The 13,907-nt window shown below is 42.9% G+C and overlaps 1 protein-coding gene across 2 annotated transcripts; it reads right to left on the bottom strand.

Annotated features, from left to right (window-relative positions):
* Positions 1–523: 523 nt before the first annotated feature.
* On the bottom strand, positions 524–13,721 carry raf1a (Raf-1 proto-oncogene, serine/threonine kinase a). Of its 2 annotated transcripts, XM_084366816.1 has the most exons (18): positions 13,237–13,721; positions 11,058–11,284; positions 10,857–10,969; positions 10,637–10,739; positions 10,382–10,539; positions 9,856–9,945; positions 7,550–7,703; positions 6,972–7,091; positions 6,782–6,806; positions 6,112–6,221; positions 5,293–5,410; positions 5,003–5,087; positions 4,661–4,837; positions 4,523–4,569; positions 4,298–4,416; positions 4,060–4,191; positions 1,802–1,936; positions 524–1,702 (listed from the first exon to the last, which is right to left on the bottom strand). In XM_084366816.1, the coding sequence occupies exons 2-18, from the start codon at positions 11,256–11,258 to the stop codon at positions 1,562–1,564; spliced, it is 2,028 nt and encodes a 675-aa protein (XP_084222942.1). In that variant the 5' UTR covers positions 11,259–11,284; positions 13,237–13,721; the 3' UTR covers positions 524–1,561. The 2 variants fall into 2 exon arrangements, with proteins under 2 accessions (XP_084222942.1, XP_084222943.1); XM_084366817.1 differs by lacking the exon at positions 6,972–7,091.
* Positions 13,722–13,907: the final 186 nt, after the last annotated feature.

Here is a 13,907-nt window from a genome sequence, read left to right as displayed (position 1 = left end):
AAAACATTAAACAAATGCACTTATACCCATATTTAGTTCACAGCAAATGTACCCACATTTACTATAAATTAGCACTTGGGACTCAACCAAGTCAAGCAGCCCTGCCCAGCAGGAACTACACGCTGGATGTTTACACTAAAACAAAATACAACTGTCCTCTCTTTCCACCACGTCCCTCCCTTGCCGAATGACTGTTGTTCCACTGAGCTTGCCAGTGGCTGTGCAGTGCACAGGGGCATCAGCCAATGGAGGAATCCCCTGGTGGCGTGTCTGGACTGGATCCCCTGTGAGGTTACACCACGTTGCCACTGCTACAGCAAACATTACACCCTGCCACAAAGTCTCACACATGGGTGGGATTTTACTGTGTTTGTGAACAAGAAGAGAGTGCAGTGTAATCTGATGTCAACTGGCCACATCACCTGCATTTAACATGAAGTTCAAGCTATCTTTGTCATCAATGCGATGTACTGAAAGCTCAAAAGGAAGTAAGAAAAAGAAAAAAAGAAACATCTTTGGCAAAGAAGTTTAACTTAATTTTTATTAAAATATTGAATAGACAACTTTCTCACCAAGTTCACAATAAAACGTTTAACCTCCTGAAAGAGACATGATAAACAAGTACAAATTAGTTTCCAAATCATTTTAAATATTTAAGACAACCGCCAAATGTCCAGCTCATGATAACCTACCCACAGTGAAGACTGATAAGAATGTGTGTGTGTATCTACAGATCAGTTTACTCAGAGCTGTGAAACCGATCTGCAGACTGTTGAAACATAACCACTGCTTTTGCTAAAATGTGCAAATTCAAATTCTTCCATCGTCACCCACACTCGCTGTCTGACCGGCATCAATTCCTCCAAAATGACCCAAAAAAATAAAGACAGTTAAAAGAAAGTCAAAGACAACAACATCAAAAAAAAAAGAAGACAACAATTTCCCATATCTACTCCAATATCATTTAAGACAATGAAAAATCAACTACTACTGTGCAACTAAATGGACTACATCCAACGGCTTTTGTTTGTGATAACAAGAGGTGAATTGTGCGGGATCTCTGTCCAGGCTTCGTTTCCTCTTAAGGCAGGTAAGCTTTAAAGGTCCTCTTCATCAGGGCGAGCAGATAGAAGGGGTGTGCTTCACGTCACCGAACCCAAATCAAGAGAGACGCATCCGTCTTCCTCTTGAGCTTCCTTCAGTGTCCATTTATCGTCGTCTTAGGTAGGTGTGCGTGCATGTATTTAAAATGTTTATCACCGTGGAGCCTCTGCATACTTCTTAATACGTGCAGCGATAAGCAAGGCACCACCTCTTCATGTGTGCATCCCACTGCAATCCATCACCACTCACTCCCTTCCACAGTAAATCACACTTCTCTCCGCACTTCCCTCGCTCCTCTTTTCCTCACACATTTTATTGATTAGCAAAGGTTTATGTAATGATTGCATGTATATTTTTAGGCTTATATTGTACGCGGAGAGAATTTTGGACGTACTGAGCATTTGGACTATTTCGGATATTTCAAAGAGGAGGAGGAGGGGCAGTGCTGTCTGAGCGTCTAGAAAACAGGCAGTCTGGTGGAGGTCAGAGTACAGGCATTGATATCCTCAGTGTGAGAGGCTCTGTGCAGGGACGGTTCTGAGGCACTGCGGTTTATCTTAGGGAGGGCATGCTGGAGAAGCTCAATCGAGGACAGGATCTGACAAAAAAAAAATGCACAAAAGAGAAAAAGGTTAAGAATACTTAAGCGAGCTTGAAGTACAGCTTGAAGTCTGCAATTGCCAAGACAGTGGCTCACCTGCGGGAAGAGCGGCCTCTCATCCTTGGATTTCTTGATGCAGTCAGCCACCAACCTTTTCATGGCTTTGGGGCAGTTCTTGTAGAGCTTGCTGAGGTCAGGGGACAAATAGCCTCTCCCCACCATGAAGATAATCTGAGAGGAGAGAGTCACAGACAGACGGCAGATGAGACTGAGGTAGTGTGTAGAACACTGATCACAAGTGAAAAGTTCAACTATCGATCCAAGTCAGTGCGACAGTATGAGACGCTCTGTCAGTCCTCATACGGGCGGTGGGTCGAAGGCATCTAGAGTACATCGCCAGAGCTACGGTGAAGGCCTGAGTGCATGATGCTGCAGAGATAGCAGAAGATAGCAAAGACGATAGCAGTACACAATGTGCTTGCCAGGTCAGCTGAGTGCAAAGTCATTCTACAGCAGAGCTGTGGGATATGACGATGCAAAAGCGGCTATCATTTCATGTAATGCTTTAGCGTTCGTTTCATTGTGCTGCAGATCACACTCTTCACAGCAACATTTTTGGTAATTTGGAAAACACTTTGCATTTTTCCTTGCATGAAGACATCACCAAAAAAACATGGAGGAGATTAAAACGTGACACAGAACGGGGTAATTCCGAACAGCAGACAAAATGTGGAGCTTTTACCTAAAAAGGGGCTACTAGTGTCACAGTTTGGGTATAAAGGTCTGACGCCACTAACCAGGAAACCATACTTTGCAAATGATGCCACACAACACACTCTGCCACCACTGATCTCTTTTAGGCCTCTAGTGCTCAAAACAAGCTCCACATTAAGACGTTGCAAGAGTGAGAAATATGCCTCACTATATGCTCATTTTATACCGGCTGTTTATTCATGAATTTACATTAAATGTGCTACATTGTATGCATCGCTATCTGGATATAAAATTTTCGTATATCAGCATATGAGGTTTTGGTCATACAGTCCTATTCTAGGGCACATTTTGTACAGCAGCTTTAGCCACATTTGAATACAGCCACACTAAACTGAACAAGGAGCCAGACACGATCCAGACCAGGTCTTGTGGCTTGCGGGATGACGAAAAGAAAACCACACATATGCACACCAAGGCACCCCTTTTCTCACACACGAACAGGGTTGTGTTACAGGGTCTAAAATTAGGCCAGTGGCTCCAGGGTGCCCGCGTCTCATCCACGGTGGGCCTTAGGCCAGCACCACAACCCCCTTCAGACAGCGACCCAGTGTCTTTCCACCACCTTCTGGCCTGGGCTCGCAGCCTGACACCGGCACAATGTAGCAAAACAAGGTAGCAACCCTGAAGGTTTGCAAATGTATTTTGCTAAACAAAAACAAATACAGAGTGTGTGGATGACAACTGATTATAGCAACATCAGGGTTTTGTGTTATTTAGTTTTTAAGGTCTCTTTACTTAGAAAATCTGTGTGATATATTTCACTCCACGCATAATGGCTGGTGAAAAAAAACATACCTCCGAGCACAATTTGAATTGTATTAAAAAAGTGAAGTAAACGATTCTAGAGAACAATAGCTGATTGTTGAGCTTCTTTCCCAGGTTGTCAAATTCCAGTGCTTTAGGTTGGTGACGCACGGCATCAGCGGCCTCTGAAGTGTTTTCAAGCTCAATCAGCACACACACAGATATTTCACCAAAAAAAAACCAAAACACACGAAACGGCACAGAAACTCTGTGCATCTAATGCCTCGATTCCCACAGGCACATCTCTATGATCTTTGCATATTTGTTCCGCCCTCCACACTGCTCCATACCCCACCCAGAGCGTTTCAGAGGCGGAGTGTTATGCCTGCAGGTCATTGTTGACATGCATGATTGTGTTTATTTTGTCATTTTTTTCCTCGATATTTGTGCTTTTACCATAAGTGAGTAGGGTATGTAGTTTAAATGTTTCCTTTTGTGTTTATTATTATTTTCTAATCGTTTGGCTGTAGATCTGCAGAGTCTGCACAGGGTGCTTTACTTTGACAATTAACTGGATGCTCCATTTTGTTCTTGTGCCTGCCTTCCCGCCTGACTCCATCTTCTCTGTGCAGCTTGATGCTGCCTCTTTCTGAAACATGCTGTGGTGCACCTGACAAAACCGCGAGCATCGTCTAGAATGATTGCTATCAGTTCCGGTGGCCACGTCGCAGCCTGAATGCGATACAGATGTGGGGGTCATTGTCACCAATTTGCACCACTGTAACACTTAACTATTGTCACCTGCTGTACATTATGTACAAATGAAGAGTGTTTACCTGATCTCTGTTTGCAGTCTGGGAGTATGGGAGCTCTCCCGTCAGGAGTTCAAAGAGAACAATTCCATAGGAATAGACATCAGACTGGAAGCTGTAGGGGTTGTTATCCTGCATCCGGATAACCTCAGGAGCCTGTGGACATCCAGACAAAGCAAAATAAAAACCACATGGATTAAATTTTCTTTATTTCACTTTAGTTGTCTTATTGCTTTAGTGAAATCAAAGCTGTGGCACTGACCATCCAGAGAATGGATCCAGAAGGCTGCTCCACCTGATGTGAGCCGCTCCATCTGGCCTTCACTGTAGCGAGACCAAAGTCCCCTATTTTGACCGTTAGCCCTTCATGCAAGAAGATGTCTACGCTGCGGTGAAGGAAACACAGATCCTGAGCAGTGTGAGGATTATAGTGCTGTTATCTTTAACACAAAGTGACCACACTTAAATTGCAGATAGAAAAGGATACTGTTGGACTTCATGTCACGATGGATGATGTTCTTCGCATGCAGATAGCTAAAAAAAACAAAAGAAGAAAAAAAATTAGATGACGTCCTGGTTCTTTTTAATTTGGTTTGTCAGAAAAACTTGGTTCTTCTGGACTTACTCCATGCCCTGAGCTGTCTGCCTGGCAATGTCTATGAGCTGGATTATCTTGAAGTTTGTCTCCAGGACGTGAATATGTTTGTAGAGGCTGCTGCCCTCACACCACTGGGTCACAATGGCCAGGTTGTCCTTCGTCATGTAGCCCATGAACAACAGGATGTTGACATGTCGTGTTTTCCTGCGACCAGAGGCAAAGGGGAAGAGGAAATCACCCAAACAAAGATAAGATAAACGTTTGAAATTGTTGAATTCTTTGCGAATCATCTTCATTGCAACTGCCAAACAGCTGAAAACCCGAGCTGATAAAAAGCTCAAATAACACTGTATCTGCGTAATTTCTTACCTCAGGACTGCCACTTCATTTCTGAATGCCTGGAACTGCTCAGGTGTGGGATCAGTCACCTTTAAAATCTTCACTGCTACATCACCTACAACAAATAAACTCTGCTTAGTGACCCACTAAACTCACTGTAAGCTCAAATTCAAAAGCAGTCCCACGTGCACACTGATCTGATTTTTTCATCCATGATGTGCGTCAGGTAACTCTTTTCAAACTGCAGTGTGAAAATATGTGAAAATGCGCTACTGGTTACACCTGAAAAGTGCCATGCCCCGTCCAAAATGCATTCCTACCATGCCATTTCCCTTTGTATACAGTTCCAAAGGAGCCCGAACCGATGCGGGAGTTCAGATAGACCTCACTGGCCTCGATCTCCCAGTAGTAACTAGAGTCCCGCTTGTCCCTCGGCCTCTGCATGAACAGAAATCAAAAAAAGGGTTTTCCAGTACAACACGCTTAAAACTGTATCTTTAACGAAAGTCGCGGTTGTCTTGTATAGTGGTCAAAATAGCAGCAGTCAATAGTGTTCCTCCCCACAGTGTTATCGACAAATAACCGCTAACAAAGTTCCTATAAATTCTTCACAATAAAAGTTATTGTTATCGAGTTGTAAAAAAGTTATGATGCAGTAAAATCAGGAAATGTTAAGTTTTAACCAGCAGTAAAAAGTGAGACAGGACTCCTGAAACAGCTGAAAGCAAACTGGACACACAGACTTTTACAAACATCTTTCTCTCTGGTCTCCTGCGCAGACATGAGTTGACAATCACAACACACGTTGGTGCTCACTGGTGCTTTAAATCAGTGATTAATTAAGACACTGTTGTGCACTTTCTGCACAGTTCAAAAACTGCAAGGCTCGGCCATGTTTACGACCACAGCCCTGACCGAGCTCACGCATATGTACCCAAGCATGGAGCTCTCTAAAGCTCTGCCCTCCAGCAGCTTCTTCTCTGCTGCAGCTGCTGACTTGGTCCTTTTCTTTTGCTCCATTCTATATGATTTTATCATGTACAAGCAAAACGACTGATTTTGAAACATAAGCTTTTTATAGAAACAACTGTAAATGTTATGTGTTGCTCCCACCCATACATGCAAGACGTAGAACTTACAATTTTATTTTTCTCCTGAGTGTTGAAGGACGTGGCCCTCTCTCGCTGGGCAGGTGCAGGGGCTTTGGACTGGGACCAGCCTGTAGGACTCTGGCTGGGGGAACTCCCCGCTTCAGGAATACAGAGAAGCAAGCATTTCAGGATGGAAGACTTTGGCTGTGTCCAAAATCAATCACAACAGGGGACTATATTGTGTGTCAGATGGGAAAACTTACAATTTTAGGATGTCACTAAACGGCACACTAAAATTCTAACTTGACATTAAGCCGACACTAAAGAAAGGCAAACTTAGACTACACTAAGTGATGAGTATTGAGCAATAGTGAGTTTATCCCAAATCTCCTCCCTCATGCTTCCCCTTACGTAAGCATCACGCTCTTAAATAACAGCTATGATGGACAATTTTAAAATAAACAGGAAATGTCAAATCTGATGATGTACAAATGAACTGAAGTTGGCCCATCACATGAATATTAGTCTTGCATTACTGCTTAGCTTTTATATTTCATATCTTGGGTAGACCTCAATATCAAATGATGTGATGAGCAATTTCCATTTTTGAAAGGAGAGTTTCAAATGAATGCACAATCAAAAGGGGGAGATTTGTTGCAAGTGTTGCAGGAGGAGGTGTGGTGGCATGTCGCTGACAGAGAGCAGATCGAGGACTCACCCGAGTCATTATCACGCATTGCATCCTGGAGAGACAAGAAAACACAGAAAAATTATGTCAGCGTGTGCGAACGGTAAACCACATGCTGTGCCGTCACTCATGTTTTGACTTCAACACCAAGATGTGAATGCAGATAGCCTGTTTGCAATGCATGACATTCAGACCGCACACAGACACTCTGCTTTCTGACCTTCTCTGGACTCTCTGATGAGGCCTCAACATAAGACTGGGAGAAGTGCACAATACCTACTTTCCTCTTCAGCCAGAATCTATGGCACCAGGAGCTGGGGAAGGTATTCAGGCAGTCTAGCTACTCCCCAGCAGGTTACAATACAACAAGCCAGTGAGGAAAAGGGGGAGGGGGAAAGGGACACAGTAAAGAAAAGTGAGGAAGGATGGATGATAAGAGTGATGTGCAGGTTTCTACCTGGACACAGTGAAATGAAAATACTCTACAAAGCATGCAAAACTAGTGGGCTGATTATGCAAGAATAGTGACAGTGAAAAGCAGGAACTGAACAGGAGGAAGTCAAGTGTCTCACACTTTAAAAACACTGAAATAAGAGAAAAAAAAAAAACAGGCTCAACCCTGTCCAGGTGGATTACTTAACGCAGAGGTAGATTAAGAGGTAGATAAAAAGCAAGGCGAAGATAGTTTGGATGCCTGAGGTGTACGTAGGAGGGCAAGATCACTCTCAGGCAGGAGATATTTTAGGAGTGGCTTCAACCTACAAGAGTATTCAAGGGGCCCATATGGTGTGTAGTTACCTCAATCATGCTGCTGTCTACAGGCAGGGTGGTGCTAACCATGTGGACGTTGGGCGTGGAAGTGGAGCGTTGCCTCTGGGAGAGGCCACCCCCTGTGGGTGTGTAGGGCGTGGTGTAGTTGAAGGCGTGAGGGGTGGAATATCGATGGGCCGAGCTGAGAAGGTGCAAAAGGATCAAATATTAAGTAAGGCGGACCAGCTACTGTTTGACACACGACTGACATTTGACAGACAATTCAGTGACTTCTTTAAAAGTTAACCGTCATGGGTGTGGCGGTGGTCGGTGCAGGAGCCTTCTGGTTTCATTTCTGTCATTTTCTCTCACTTTCTCATTCAAGCACGGTTTAATTATGTTGTGCTCTCAACAAACTGCTGCGACACATCCAAAATCAATGGCAAGCAAGAAAGCACAACTGAAAAATAGCACTGTGAGGAAGTAGTTATTGGTTAATTTTGTTGTGGGCTTCCTCTTATCCCTTTTTTGGCAAACTTGACACTGTAGAGGTATTTTGCCCTTCGTGTTTGCCAAGATCAGTATTGGCTCAGATAGAGAGTACAAAGCTCACCAGCCAAATATGATAATCTGCAAACAATCCAAATGTTGGTCTGACTTGAGATGTTTGCTTTAAAAAGCACAAAATCTAAATTTTATTATGTTAAAATATCCAAAAACATTAACAAGAACATAGTTATAAATAAAACTTTCAGCTTTGAATGTAGTCAAAGTTCTTGGTATACCTCCTGTCACTGGATATAACTGTACTGTACAGTACTTTAGCTGCTGGTTCAAATGGGGAGAGTTGAACTCCAGCTGTGTGACGTATGTAAACAGAGATCATATTAAATCACGCCTATGACCGTCGAATACACCCCTTGAAACTAATCCCCCTTTTGGCAACACAAACTTTGTTTCAAAAGAGTATTTTGAGATTGCTCTGCATGGAACAACTTAATACTTTGAGAGTGCTAATTTGGCAGCTCAGAGTGCTTTTTTAACCATTTTAAGCAGCCCTGAAACAACAGGCTCTTTTTACGCCTCTCGTTACATCAGCTCCTGGACTGGTAAGCCCCCATAAAGCTGAGGGCGTCATTAAAAAATAGGATTTACTTCAATTCAGATTAAAGTTCTTTACAGAAGAGAACACAGCTACACAAGTGTGTTACAGTCAAATGTGACAAAAAACAGAAAATGACAACATTTGGCTACAAAAACCTGCCAATGAATCTCCACCGCCATTTACAATAATGATCAGAAACCTCAAATTTTATTCTTCAGTGATCTTAAAAAAAAAAAAAAAGTGTTTCTGCTTCTCCAGTGGTCACGTAGCACCCTGATTATGAGCTCTCCTTACAATACACAAACATAAACTAAACCAAATGATCCATGTAGAGACACTACAGTGGGTGACACCAATGAGTAGTTCATAGGAATCACTGGACAAAATCAGCTTTGAACGACACAACATGTGCATTCATGAATGCTGCTGTCAAAGACTCTACATGTGGAGCTTTAGACCTCGACTTGCACTATGGAGTCATTTATTTATGAGGAGGTCTCCGTTTTCTTATTCTCGTGCACACAGGCGAGTACAAGTAATCTGTGCATGCAGAGTAGTCACATCTCAGTATGTGCAACATACAGTAAAGCATGTCTACATATTAAACGTGTGGGTTTATTTTTGGAGTTTTTGCAGCATTCAAGCTGAAAGTTAAAGCCAAGCTTGTAGTCTTCCTGCCACTCAGTGGTTGTAACCATGATGACATCCGCCGACTGTGACATCACGTGCACGGCCCCTACTGAGCTCTTCAAGTTATGTGGTGAGAATTCCTGTTTTTTAAATTTGCTATTTCTTTATGGCAAAAAAAAGCAAAATATCTTAAATATCTTGTTTTTTTCCCCCTTTATCCTGCAGCCCTAGTGAGGACGCACATGGGCCTGCACATGGGTGATGTGACACACCTTCCTGTCAATGATTTCACATTATTACATTGATTTACAGCTAGTGTGGTACAGTGTGGTGGATTGCTACAAGGGTGGGTGTCACTATGGCTGATGGCACAACAGTTAAATTGGATGTGTGGAAGTGATTTAAGTATGTTTTTTCTCTGAGTTTTCTTGAGAATATTTTGATGATTTTTGGGAGCGATTCCATTCTTCTTGTATCTGGTTGTAGCAAGAGAGCACTCGACATAGACACAGTATTTGTCAATACCCAGCTACTGAAGATATATTATCCATCTTACACTAATAAAAAGACAAGGAGGATGGGTTAAGGATTATATCAAACATAAAAAACTGAACCTCACCTTGGAAACCGTGTTAAGGATTCCCTCATTCGCCGGGACGTCAGCGGGGGCAGGGACGGGGCACCACTATCACCAGGTGTTGGACACAATCTGAAGGTAGAGTGAGATCAAGAGTGAACCTCTCATAGTGTACAGTGAATGTCTGAGTGCTTAATCAAATATCGGCTTATCTCTTTGCTGACGGTGATATGGATCTTTTAATGATTAGCATCAGTCCTACAGCCTGCATGCAAATTTACACTAATACGCCTCTATTCTCAGTGTGAGTATGCAAAGCCATATACAATATGTGTGCTTAGACCTAATCAGAAGACCTGTTGTATCAGCAGAACTTGTGTCGCTTGTCTGCTTGAAGTACGGATCCTCATATTGGGTTAGATAAAAATTTTCATATAGATACCTGGTTTAAGACTGTAAGCATGTCTGTCAGTTGTGTAGCTACAATTAATTACTCTTGATGTATTGTTACAGAATGTGCCGACACGTGTACTGACATGTGCTCTTATTTCGAGGTGAATACACTTACAGGAGTTGTCTGATATTGCTCCAGTCCACACACATCGTGGGCACTTTGGTGCTACAATGCTCGTGGAATTTGTAGCCGCATGTTTGGCAGCGGAAACCATTCAAAAGAAACTTCTGGCAAATATCACAGAACGCTAGTTTCAGGTATGTTTTCCGTACCTGAAAATGACAGGAGAAAGTACATTTAGTTGTTTTTTTTAAGCAGTGCCATTTTTTGTTCGAGTTCAAGGATATCGTAAATGCTTCAGTTACTCACAAAATTATGCGTAGTCAAGGGGACATGGTCTAAAACCTCCACCAGCAGCTCTTCCCCAATGAGGGAGGTGGAGTCGGTGTTCCAGTCCATCCGTAACTTTTTACTGTTACAAAAATGGACAAAAGGTTTTACATGAAGGGATCTAAAAGCAAGTAAAAATAACCGTAGCAGATAAGAATGTGATTTGTATGATCTCTGATCTTCTGAGTCCTGAGCTCACCTCCTCGGTCCTGGATGCAGCCTGAAGACAGCGCAGCACTGAGGCTGCAGCCCTCTCACCTTTAATGCTTTAATCAGGCAACTGTACAGAGTCATACCTGGTCGCACGTTTACCTAAGGGGCAAAGAAAAAAAAAAGCATCAGTTCCTTTTTTGCCAGCCAGGATGTAAGCAGCTTAATTTGCCTTTAGTTATCTGCTCACCACAGTGCGCTGCTGGTTTGGGAGGTAGACACGGATAGTGCTGCTCGTCTTGGAGTCGGGCATCTTGCTGTCGTCTGAGGAGCGACGCTGGCAGGTAAAACTCTGGACCATGGTCGGGGAAAGGCACGGGCCCTCGAACGCAGGGTCCTTCATTCCAAAGCCGTTGCTCAGGGTCTTCCATGCTCCCTGGAGGTGCTCCATTAGTATCGCCGAGTGCTCGCAATGGTCTGAAAAAAAGGAAAACACACACGTAAACACAAACTGTATTAGAAGTCCGAATGCTTAAAAGCTGACATCAACAACTGACTACTTAATCAATATTACATTAGTTCTCTTTGTAAGTAAGGATCTCCTCTGGAAGGATGTTGGTGGTGTGCAGAGTCAAAGTGTAAAACACTCGTTTGCAAAATGAAATTGAATGTAAAATGTTTCTCAAATCTCTTTTAATAGATAACTTCATATGAATGCAACAATAAACAGTCGTCAGATGTTAGCCGATGGCTTCTGAGATTGTGAAAGTCCTTTTGATGGTATGTAACAGTTTCATTTGACAGTCTCCACCCAAAATCTAGTTTCTGTGGGTGCTTTTATATCACCAAAAAAAAAAGCATTTGTGGTTGGCTTGAACGCACGTCACTCAAAACTGATTTTAATGATTAAACATTTTCACAGCCAAGACAAACATTGCCAAATAACAATAGGTTTGGGTTACGCCGGCGAACACTCAGTTGGTGTAATCTCTAAACATAATCTTACCGAGTGCAACCACCAGCCCTCTTGGCGTGATCGGGGGCATTTAAGCGTCATGTCAGTGTTTTAGTGGCAAGCCTTCCACAAGTGTGACAGGAAAAGTAAAGAGAACATCTACCATCTGACCTCTTTAAGAGGTGCTGCATGCTTATTAAACTCTGGGCTCAACCCTGCATTATAGCAAACTACAGTAGTAGTTTTAATACCACATGCATTTTTGGCTACAATGGTCCTCTCCTTTTCATTTAAGAGGGGAGCACCAGAGCAATGTAGACAAACTAATCCACTCAGACCAGGAGAAGCTCAGGCCATCACAGAGGTCAGCCGTGTTATTTACAGTATATGCTTTCAAGTCACCCTTTCTTCTGCACGGTGAGGCAACACATATAAACACAATAGCTTTTAAAGTACGTGAAGTATCACAATATTCACATGAAGGAATGAAAGGGAAAATACTGGGAAAATAAATAAAAACATGTGGGCTTCTCCAGGGGGGGAAAAAAAAGAAAAGAAGTTAGTCAGAGCCTGTACAAACACAAACACAGGAGTTTCAGTGGTCCTGATCTTCATCTTCAGTGTGTATACTTTCACCCTGCAAAACACCCAATTATCTCTGGTCTGTCTTTCACAAAGACCTGTCAACGCTTAAGAGATGATTCACTGCAGTTAGTGGTTAGCTGTCACAGCAGACATACCAGTATGTCAATAGCAGGGGACAGAGAGGGAAGAAAATGAAGGAAAAAAAGCAAGGACTTGGGACGATTGTGGGTCCTCCAACTTTCTTCCCACCATGCTGCATGATAGTGTGTTCAAAACAAGTGTTGTGATCCATCTAGAAAAAGGGTATCAACAAGAGGAATGCGAGGACCAGAATAATTGGACTTTACTCTCGTCTGCTTGCATCTGTTCTACATAAACAGGTCAGTCTACATAACACAAGTCAGCTTTAACGGACACACGGCAAGAGTTGCAGCCACATATGAGTTTCTGTGGCTCGACTGAAGTCTTCAGCTGTAGGTGAGAGCAATGTCAGCAGGTTAGCATATTTTGGGAGAGCTGGACACTCACAAACTGGCTTTAAACGCCTTCAAATTCAGTCCAATTTACTCGTAAACTAAGCCTACAACCGAAATGCGTGCACGGTTTGCACAACTACAGTAGCTATTAGTAGCTACGTGTGTTTTTATAAGGCCTGGCAGATCCAGTTATTGCTGTGAAATTGCCCGTAGGCCCTCACAGGCGAACTATATCGCCAAACTTCACTCCACAGCTCCGTAATCGCCCTCCATTCAAATCTCACCCAGTCCTAATGCATGCCTCGGTCATGTGCCTTGAGGAGAAGCAAGTTTTAACAGTTGTAGTTAGCATTTCCGAAACATAATTCAAAAAGAGCAGCGATGCTAAGAGCCAGTAGCCTGTGTGTGCTTACCAAGAGAAGTTAGAAAAGTTGTGCTCCGCCATAACTTCAGGAAAAAGTGGCGTCGGTGACATCATCATATTTGCAACGCATTCAAAGAAAAGGGGGAAAAAAAAAAAGGGGAAAAAAAAGTCGAAGTTGGCAAAGAAGCTGAAATTGTATGAAACAAACTTGCATCCGGTAAATGTGGCAATAGTGTAAGACGTGAAGGTCACAGGCGGGTTTCTTTTACGAGCCACTTAAAACAACAGAGGGAAAACTTTTATCTCCCGGCCGCGGTGAGAAGCGAAAAATCCGTCGGAACCTCAAAGTGACACGACGGAGGGATACTCTTAAAGTCCCGTGAAGCACTTTCAAATTAAAACTCCCGTCGCTTTTCCTCGCCTGCGCTTCGCCTTCCAGTCAATATTTACGTCGTCGAGGAGAAGAAGGTGAAAAGGTTCTGAGTTGGGAGTCGTGCGTCCGTCTGACGCCAGTGATTGAAACAGGACCTTGCAGTCATAACAAGAGTTGCAAGCATCACTCACACTGCGCAGCTACCGCACAAATTTAAGCCCTCCCACTTCAGTGAAACCGTTGTTTTTGTTTAGAAAATATCAACTTTTTATTTATTTATTCATTTTAAATATTGGGTTCTTTATAAATGACCATAATCTACATATATATTATTTTTAAACTTTTAT

This window comes from Pagrus pagrus (assembly GCF_965226575.1).
Source record: "Pagrus pagrus genome assembly, chromosome: 11".
NCBI lineage: Eukaryota > Metazoa > Chordata > Actinopteri > Spariformes > Sparidae > Pagrus > Pagrus pagrus.
The sequence above is the reverse complement of the archived record's forward strand: the minus strand, read 5'-3'. Positions and strand labels throughout refer to the sequence as shown.

Excerpts from the sequence above, each read along its gene's own strand:
- raf1a (XM_084366816.1), bottom strand. The coding sequence starts at position 11,258 with ATGGAGCACCTCCAGGGAGCATGGAAGACCCTGAGCAACGGCTTTGGA. Across the intron at positions 10,970-11,057 it reads CAAACCAGCAGCGCACTGTG|GTAAACGTGCGACCAGGTAT; the intron begins GTGAGCAGATAA and ends TTTGCCCCTTAG. Across the intron at positions 7,092-7,549 it reads TAGACAGCAGCATGATTGAG|CTAGACTGCCTGAATACCTT; the intron begins GTAACTACACAC and ends GCTGGGGAGTAG.